Genomic DNA, 10000 nt, shown 5'->3' with positions numbered 1-10000 from the left:
TGCATCCCTAATACACACACACACACACACACACACACACACACACACACACACACACACACACACACACACACACACACACACACACACACACACACACACACACACACACACACACACACAATTTTTTTTCTTTCTAGGTTCTTGAGGGCTGTGTTTCCCCTTCCCCACTGTACACAAGCATCTCCATGAGGAAGCACTGATTTGTCAGAGCGCTTGCGCCGCTGTACTTCCGCATGGTCAGGCAGATCTCGTCTCGCTGGCTCCATGTGGGTTGAGTTTGAGTAAAATGAGGGTAGAGGGTGTTTTGAGGAGGCGTTTGGATTTTGATGATGAGGATTTCCAAGAAAAACAAAACATCCTCAGCGAACAGAGTGGAATAAACTCTCGCATTTTGGAGCTTGAATTACGGCACTAGAGCTGCACAACAGTGGGGAAAAACAGACTATGTGGCAGTACTGTGATATGTACATGACACTTTTCTGTAGAGATGTCCCTCTGTGGATGCATATGAATTATTGTCATTAATATAATTAACAAAGAAATAACAGAAAATACAGCGAGCGGGTCGAGTTCAAATTGACTCCCCTTTCATTATGTTGGGGGCTGTTTTTGCCCCATCGACTTCCATTATAACCACATATTTTGATTGCTTGGTCATGACAGCATATAGTCATGCATTCTTGATTGTTGCTAGTTTTCTCTGTTTGGAAGAGATTAAATGTTTAATTTGACTGTTGATCATCAGTTGGCACCGTTAATCCTTCAGATAGGCCTGTTCAAAACGGTTTGTGATGATAAACAAGATAGATTTCTAATTGTATCTCTTCGCAACAACGAAAAACCAACCAGCAATCAAGGAGGCTTAGCAATCATAGAAAGAGATTATAATTGAAGTCAATGGGGCAAAAACAGCCCCCAACATAACCAAATAGTAGTTAATTTGCAAGTGTGTTGTTGAGTTTTGGAAATCTTTCAATGCATTTTCCCAAAATGTCTGTCGAAATAAGATTTGATCATTCCATTTGCTGAAACACAGAGAAAGTCGTGGCCAAGTTAAGACTTAAAATCACCCTGGAGTGGATGAAAACATCTCCAACAGCACACAAGGGTTAATAACCGTAGCATTGAAGTGATTTCAAGAGGATCTGTGGTGATTTGTTTTGACGATCAGCACAGCTTTTTAAAAGCTACAGCAATTTAGTCCGTAATTAAAAACAAAAGCTTCAATGGAAATCCAGCCAATCGAACACGAGGAGAACTCAAAAACCCATTCTTTTCAGTAAATAAATATCGTGATTGGCGTGTTAATTATAGACTTCTCCGTTTGCTTTGGTTCATCTCTTTGACAGGTGCGTCCCCATTTTCGGCGCAGTAATTTCAGAAAGCATCTCATCAGATGCTATTGAAATGGCCGGCCGTGATCTGCGTTTCCCTCAAACGTGCTGACCTGGAGTCACTCTCTATGCACTCATGCCCACATTGATCGGTTTTGAAAAGCCACGCATTCCCAGCGGATCACATCAATGGACTCTGATTCGGAAGTTGTTTGGTTGCACGAAAAATGCAAACGAGGGCTGTTTTAAACGATGCTTGTTTTAATACAAAAAAAACAGATAGATATTGCACTAATATACATACATAATTAATTTAAATACTCCGAAATATTTCAGTTTTTGAAAAATAGTAGAATGTATATTGAAACGGAATGTGTATTAAATGCATTATCTATTATTATCATTATATTATATTATATTACATATTTATATTATAATTATTAATAATTATATAATTAATAATTATAATTAATTAATTATAATTTAATTATAAATTAAATAATAATTAATTATTAAATTAATAAATATAATTAATAATAATTTATAATAATAATTATTAATAAATAAAATTATAATTAAATATAATGATTAATTAATTAATTAATTATAATTATTAATTAATTAATTATAATTGTATTATATTGATATTTTATTTTTATTTATATTATTATATATTTATATTTATTATATCATATTACTATTATTATTATATTATTATTATTATTATTATCATCTATTATCAAGTTTAAGAGCATAAAAAACAAATAAAAATTAAAACAGGTTATATTATATATGTTAAAACAGGTTATATTATAATTAATTAATTAAAATTTAATTATAAATTAAATTATAATTAATTATTAAATTAATAAATATAATAAATAATAATTAATAGTTAATAATAATAATTAATAATAATTATTAATAATTAAATTATAATTAATTATAATTATTAATTAATTAATTAATTATAATTATAATTCATAATTATATAATTATATTATATTTAATTTTTATTTATATTATATATTTATTATATTTAATATATTATATTACTATTATTATTATTATCAAGTTTAAGAGCATAAAAATGATTAAAAACAGATTAAAATGTGTTAAAACAGGTTATAAAAGAAAGAAAAGGAAAAACACAATAGTATGATCTGTCGGACGCAGCACAGTGCTCATTCAGTAAAGGCACAGCTACAGATGTGTGTTCAGTCTCAATTTCAATGTGCCTAATGTTGGAGCACATCTGATCATTTTTCATGATTCCAGCAGCGAGGGGCGCAGTGGCTGAAGGCAGATTCACCCTGCTTCGACTGAACTCTTGGAATTTCTAGTTTATATGATCCTAAAGATCTGAGTGATCTGTTTTGTTTGTATTCAGTGAGCATATCTGTAATGTATTGAGCTCCTAGGCCATTTAGTGATTTATAGACCAGTAATAATACTTTAAAATCTATTCTAAATGTAACTGGCAGCAAGTGTAGAGACCTGAGGACAGGTGTGATGTGCTCTGATTTCCTGCTTCTGGTCAGAATCCTGGCCGGGCAACTGTCTGATTGTCTTTTTTGGGAAGGCCAGTGAGCAGGCTGTTACAGTAATCCACCCTGCTGCTGATAAAAGCATGAACAAGTTTGCTTTAAGTCTTCACTGGAAACAAATCTAATTCGTGCAATGTTTCTGAGATGATAGTATGCTGATTTACTTACTGCTTTGACATGGCAATGTAAAAACTGAATGCATTTAAATTTTACAAGTAAACAGACTCAATGAGGGGCTGAAGATTTGCAGATTTCTGCACGCACAGATTCTGTGTGGACATACTTATTAGTTAAATCAAGCAAGTCGGTTCTTCTCTCTAACTAACTAACTAACTAACCCGAGTGATGGAGCCAATGAAGTGCAGGGGTTGAGGAGAAACAGACACCAATCTGAGCTGGAGAAAGAAAAGGGGGGGGAGGAAGTGTCCGCGCTCATCTATTCTGGCATGTTTACCTTCCTCTCCTCAGGGCAGAGGATTGATTGGCATATTATTCCTTTTAAGGCTGGCGTTTAGACGGATGCGCTCTGCTGCTCACACAACCAAAGCCTTTATTAATGTCAGCATGCGTGACTCCACATCACAGCACATCGCGTCAAAGCGCATCTGAACACACGTCAGCATCGATTTATATGCGTTACTATATTTCTGCTATGCACACGGTGAAATAAAACGCAGGAGAAATGTGCTTATATCAATAATGTATTATCTACCACTAATATAAATAAAACGGTGAAGTATTTACATTAGTATCAGTTAACAAACAAATATATATACGTCCATGTTAGCTGTGATCAGTCAAATAATATTAATGATAATATCAGGACTTTTGTTTTAGTTAGAAATTAAGAGAAGAATGAAGAAGATTACAAATTTACCTCATTCCGACATTTTAGCTTCGACTTTTAATGCGGAAACTTTTAATATTGTGGAGTTTTCTTCCTTGTGGTATTGAAAACTTAACATATTTCAAAATCTGAAGCGACCCGCCTCATTACTGCTGTAGCTTAAACTCTAATTACATTTAAAACACGTCGTTTTTAGCTTGCTCTTGCTCCTGACATCATGGAGCACAAGATCTTTGTTTGGTCAGCTTGGTATTGGTGACCGTGACGCAGTGATTGATGAAACGAGGGTGGTTTAACAAGTGTTGTTGGAGCTCAGGGTGGATACTTTTTTTTTTGTTTACTTTTACGATAAAAGTCAACAAAATCCAATTCGTAAATTCAAAACACGATTCAAAAATACACAAATCCAAATCGTAAATTCAAAATTCGATTAAAAAATACACAAATCCAATTCGTAAATTCAAAACACGATTTGTAAATACGCAAATCAAATTCGTGAATTCAAAACTCGATTCAAAAACACAAATCTAATTCGTTAATTCAAAACATAATATGGAAAATCCACAAATCCAATTTGTAGATTTAAAATGCGATAAAAACACAAATCCAATTCGTTAATTCAAAACATGATTCGAAAATAAATAAATGCAATTCGTAAATTCAAAACAAGATTCGTAAATACACAAATCCAATTTGTAGATTTAAAATCCGATAAAAAAAAACACAAATCCAATTCGTTAATTCAAACCACGATTCGTAAATACGCAAATCAAATTCGTGGATTCAAAACACGATCAGCAAATCCACAAATCCAATTTGTAAATTCAAAAATCAATTTAAAAACACAAATCCAATTCGTAAAATCAAAACAAGATTCGTAAATCCACAAATCAAATTTGTAGATTTAAAATGCGATTTAAAAAAAATACAAATCCAATTCGTTAATTCAAAACATGATTCGAAAATAAATAAATGCAATTCGTAAATTCAAAATTTTAATTCATAATGTGCACAAAACCAATTCATTTGGTGAAAATATTTATTATTCATGAATTGTGTTTTTAATTTACAAACTGGACTTTGTAAATGTGAATTGTTCTGTGCATGTATGAATTTCATTTGTAAATGTATTATTTTTGAGACTGATCTGGCCCCATACTCCATGACCTTTTCAAGAATTTCAGGTAAATATTCTTGACATAATATTTAAAGCAATGTCCACGTATGCATATTAAATAGGGGAAAAACGCATGTTTTTCCTTCATTATAGCCTATAGTAAAATACATGACAATCTATATAATGCATAATACAAAATAAAATGTACGGTCCCATTTTATACTAAGTGTCCTTAACTACTACATACTTGCATCAAAAGATAAATACAATGTACTTACTGCGTTTATAATGTATTTGAGAACACTTCTGGTGCATTTGAGTTGGGATAGAGGTTGGGTTATGGACAGGTTTGGTGGCATGGGTAGGTTTAAGGGTGGGTTTAGGTGTAAGCGATGGTCAACAGTGTATTTACAAATGTAATTGCAAAAGTTAATTACAGATGTAATTACATGTATTTAATCAAGCATAAGTACACAGTAAATACATGTATTTACACAATAAGTACATTGTAACAAACTATTAATTCCTGTGTAAATACATATTAGTTAAGGCCACAGTATAAATTTATTGCCATGATGAGAGCACATAATATTAGCCTAGATATCCTTCAAGACACTAGTATTGAGCTTAAAGTCACATGTAAAGGCTTCACTAGGGTAATTAGGGTAAAGTTAGGGTAATTAGGCAAGTCATTGTATAACAGTGGTTTATTCTGGAGACAATCCAACACTAATATTGCCTAAGGGGGTTAATAATATTGACCTTAAAATGACTTTAAAACAATTAAAAACTGCTTTATTTTTAGCAGAAATAAAACAAATAAGACTTTCTCCAGAAGAACAAATATTAGAGGAAATACTGTGAGAAATTTCTGAATCTGTCATTTGGGAAATATTAAAATATATTCACAGGAGGTATTGTAGGATGTGGGATGTGGGATGTAGTGCGGCTGATTCGGTACCTTTGGTGGTGAGTGCTGGTGTTTTCCGGGCCCCTGTTGCGGCGGATGCTGCGAGCGCAGGGCCCGAGGGATGAACTCTGGGGCCAGCGGGTTGAGCACATACGTCTTCTTCAGCTCCAGGGCCTCCAGCTGGATCTTAATCTGCTCAAAGGTGATGCCGTGGAGGCTGTGGTTCTCATGGCAGATGGAGATGAAGGTCTCCCAGAACTTTCTGCGAAGGAGCAAACCAAGGGTGAAGGTTAAACACGACTGCCTTAACAACTCACAAGAGGTTCCTAGAGTATTGCAGAGGATATATGTGATGAAAAGCTCCAAATAACAAGCGTTTTAGATTCATTCACATTATATATTTATAACATTAGAGAGACAATTCAGCCTAAATGAATAGTGAAGATTAAAAGCAACTCTCTTCACAACTCAAGAAAACCAAAGGAGATTTAGTGTACTGTAGAACAGGGGTTCCCAAACTTTTCAGCCCGCGACCCCAAAAATAATCATATCAGAGGCTCGCGACCCCCATTTTTCAAGGTGGTTGTACTGTAAATTTGTAAACGTTGCAGACACAACTATAGGCAAAAATAAACATGAGCTTATTGACAACACAAAAATGCAACAGTCTATTAGCCATATAATGCTTTTTAAAGTCATTTATGGATTTAATTACATTTTGCTTTTAAAATTAAAGGCTGATGGCTGATTGTTATTTTTATGTTGTTGTTTCTTTAATGCAACTATTAACTGTATTCTGTCGGTTATGAATAAAATATGGTAATTCTAATAGATTAATAAAATTTATTTGAGTTTTGGATATCACCAAGCGACCCCTTGTCATTGTCCCGCGACCCCCCAGGGGGTCCCGACCCCCACTTTGAGAACCACTGCTGTAGAGCAGGGGTTCCCGAACTTTTCAGCCCGCGACCCCCAAAATGACAATGCCAGTGACTCGTTACCCCCAATTTTCTCTGAGGTGGTGGTTATAAATACAGAAACCTTGTATGCAATGACGCACACACACCAATAGACCCAAGTCTATTCTTTGTTTTTGTATGTATGTCAGTGCTGTAAATGGGCTAGAAAGTTTAACCTGGTGTTATAAAATCCGCTGCATCTGAAAGTATTGCTGTGCCTTTAGTATAATGTAATTACTAGAGAAGTCGCAATCCAATAGAACTATTAACTATAAGCTACTATAGTAACTATATAGCTTATAGTAACTATAAACGACTATTTTTTCTCTTCAGTAGGTTATTGATAAAATACAGTAAGTCTTAAGGTTTAATAAAAATTAATTGATTTTTGAAAATCACCAGGCGACCCCCCTTCATTGTCCTGCGACCCCTCGGGGGGTCCCGACCCCCACTTTGAGAACCACTGCTGTAGAGCACCATTTCCCAACCCTGTTCCTGAAGGCACACCAGCAGTGCACATTTGCAACCTCTCCCTAATGAAACACACCTGAATCTGTTTGATTAGGGAGAGTTTTAGAATTAGAATTATTCAGAATTATTCGCCCCCCTTTTATTTAATTTTTTTTTTTTTATATTTCCCAAATGATGTTTGACAGAGCAAGGAAATGTTCACAGTATGTCTGATAATATTTTTTCTTCTGGAGAAAGTCTTATTTGTTTTATTTCGGCTAGAATAAAAGCAGTTTTTAATTGTTTTAAAGCCATTTTAAGGTCAATATTATTTGCTCCTTTAAGCTACTTTTTTTTCCCGATAGTCTACAGAACAAACCATCATTATGCAATAACTTGCCTAATTACCCTAACCTGCCTAGCTAACCTAGTTAAGCCTTTAAATGTCACTTTAAGCTGTATAGAAGTGTCTTGAAGAATATCTAGTCTAATATTATTTACTGTCATCATGGCAAAGAGAAAATAAATCAGTTATTAGAGATGAGTTATTAACACTATTATGATTAGAAATGTGCTGAAGAAATCTGCTCTGTTAAACAGATATTGGGGGAAAAAATAAACAGGGGGGCGAATAATTCTGACTTCAACTGTGTATATATCATAAAAAGGCCCAATATGTAAGATACTATTATATATGTTAATTTCTTATGTACTTATTTACTCATAAATGCTCAGAAGAACGTTCAAACGTAAAACAAAAAAAGATAGAGTTTGTGTGTGTGTGTGTTCATGCTAATGAAGTCAAAGAAAACAAGATATACTGAAGAATGTTGGAAAAACGCATCAATATATTACAACTAATGCCGAGTTCAGACTGCATGATTTTCAGAGTCGTCGTGTCACAGATGTGTTCACACTGCTTGACTATCTGGGCTGGCGTTTCATCGCTGCTTTGTTTACACTGCAAGATGGATCGGCGACAGGGACTTTCACATTGCATGACTTTACTATAGGAAGAATCGCTGACAAGTTCGTCCAAACTACGTCTCACAGCCAAAAACACGTCGTATATCTTTTGTTATTAACTACATAATGAGAAAGAAGCCTTTAATGGGGTAGAACATGTACATGTTTGCTCACCTGGGTTTAAAGGGAATCAGCCATTTCTCCACAACGTTGATAATAAACTAATTTATTTCTGTATGAAACGTCAAACAGACACGGCTGCTCCTGAGTCCTGTCAAACCTCCACTAGTTTTCCTCCATTTCGTGGGTCCAAATAAACCGAAAATGAGCGCTTTTAACTTCTCCCCCTGAAAAGCTGGCCTGCAGCAGGTACACACACACGCACACACATGTGAAAGCTGCTCTCTCATTGGCTGTAGGCGATCGCTGATGTTATTTTCAGTCAAACTCAATTCACACGGCGTGATTAGAATTGCCGACAGCTCCAGATATTCAGCACGCCAAATGTCACAGGCATCGGCGACTCATCGGCGATTCTCTCAGATCACGTCTTTGATCGTTCACACTGTGTGATTGCCACTCACGTGCACGAGCAGCGATTTGCCGGCGATTTCAGGCATTTGTCGGCGATTTCTCAAAACCTGTCGGCGAGCCAAAATCGGGGCTAAAATCACAGAGTCTGAACTCGGCATAAAGTAGTCAACAGCTGTTTTGTGCTTCAGTATATCTTCCCTTGCGTTCAGCAGAAGAAAGAAACAAGAAGAAATACTGATGATGATGATGACAGAAGGTTAATTTTTGGGGTGAACTTTCCTTTTAAGTTGGCAATGCCAGAACAAACACTGATTAACGATGATTTCAAAACGTGTTAATGATAATAGAATGGAACTATTCCTAATGGCATTACTGGAGCATGAGGAATTGCTACTGAGTGGTTTTTATTTCCCTTTCTGCTTCTGTTTAATCAAATAACTCCACACACACACACACACACACACACACACGCACACACAAGAAAGTTTTAGATTCATTAATTCATCACGACATCTGCTAAATTTACCTCCAAACAAACACTTTATTTCCAAATAAGCACCACAAATATAGCAATGATCTACTTTTGAGTGCTTGATTGTAGCACGACAGAAAAATATATAAAGATTTTAATAAAAATAAAAAAAACACCCCGCTCGACCATAACCTTTCACATTATTCGTGACTAATCAGCACGGCGCAATCAATGGAAATCTAAATGAAGTCCCCGTTCAGCCTTCAACATAACAGTATGACAACAATACAGCCCGGGACGCATGGAGTGAATCAGAAACACTCATCAACAGAATATATAACACTTGCCAACACCAACACGGTACACTCAGAGCTAGGTGTGTGTGTGTGTGTGTGTGTGTGTGAGCAGTGGTCGATGATTATATGAAGAGGGATGAAGGGCGGGAGAAAAACGAGGACGCTTATTATTCTAAAACCGCCAAAGAAATGCATATATGAGAAGAAAACAAATCGAATTAGTTTACAAATTAACTTCTGTGTAATAAGAAACCTCTCATATTGAGAATGAATCCTCAAAAAAAAAAAAGCTCCAAATATATCCCAATGACACAAGTCAACATATGCAGAATTTAAATTTAAAGAGTATTTTGGAAACCTGTAACCATTGACATCCATAGTATTTATTTTTTCTACTATGGAAGTCAATGGTTACAGGTTTTCTGAAAATATTCTTTCAATTTAAAAAGTATTGTAATAGTACAAGCTACATAGATCTCCCCATGTCACAATATCAGGAAACTTTGAAGAATATTTTGGAAACCTGTAACCATTGACTTTCATAGTATTTGTTTTTCCTACTATG

The 10000-nt window shown here is 35.0% G+C and overlaps 1 protein-coding gene and 3 long non-coding RNA genes across 6 annotated transcripts in view; 2 read left to right on the top strand and 2 right to left on the bottom strand.

Moving 5' to 3' along the window:
- Positions 1 to 10000, bottom strand: part of helz (helicase with zinc finger) — an 86621-nt gene that overhangs the window by 18705 nt on the left and 57916 nt on the right. For all 3 annotated transcript variants that reach the window (XM_087242423.1, NM_213266.1, XM_087242424.1), the window contains 1 exon segment: positions 5810 to 6020. In XM_087242423.1, coding sequence (XP_087098549.1) covers positions 5810 to 6020 — 211 coding nt within the window.
- Positions 1 to 10000, top strand: part of LOC147846139 (uncharacterized) — a 281389-nt gene that overhangs the window by 265501 nt on the left and 5888 nt on the right. The window lies entirely within an intron of this gene.
- LOC147846141 (uncharacterized) overlaps positions 7355 to 10000 on the top strand; it is a 3397-nt gene continuing 751 nt past the window's right edge. Inside the window, exons 1-3 of the long non-coding RNA XR_015481523.1 lie at positions 7355 to 7940; positions 9516 to 9795; positions 9853 to 10000. The exon at positions 9853 to 10000 is cut by the window's right edge and continues 146 nt beyond it. This is a non-coding gene — a long non-coding RNA (uncharacterized LOC147846141). The remainder of the gene's footprint in view (positions 7941 to 9515; positions 9796 to 9852) is intronic.
- Positions 9187 to 10000, bottom strand: part of LOC147846140 (uncharacterized) — a 1789-nt gene continuing 975 nt past the window's right edge. Inside the window, exon 2 of the long non-coding RNA XR_015481529.1 lies at positions 9187 to 10000. This exon is cut by the window's right edge and continues 125 nt beyond it. This is a non-coding gene — a long non-coding RNA (uncharacterized LOC147846140).

This window comes from Danio rerio, chromosome 3 (assembly GCF_052040795.2).
Source record: "Danio rerio strain M-AB ecotype USA chromosome 3, GRCz13ab, whole genome shotgun sequence".
Classification (NCBI taxonomy): Eukaryota; Metazoa; Chordata; class Actinopteri; order Cypriniformes; family Danionidae; genus Danio; species Danio rerio.
The sequence above is the reverse complement of the archived record's forward strand: the minus strand, read 5'-3'. Positions and strand labels throughout refer to the sequence as shown.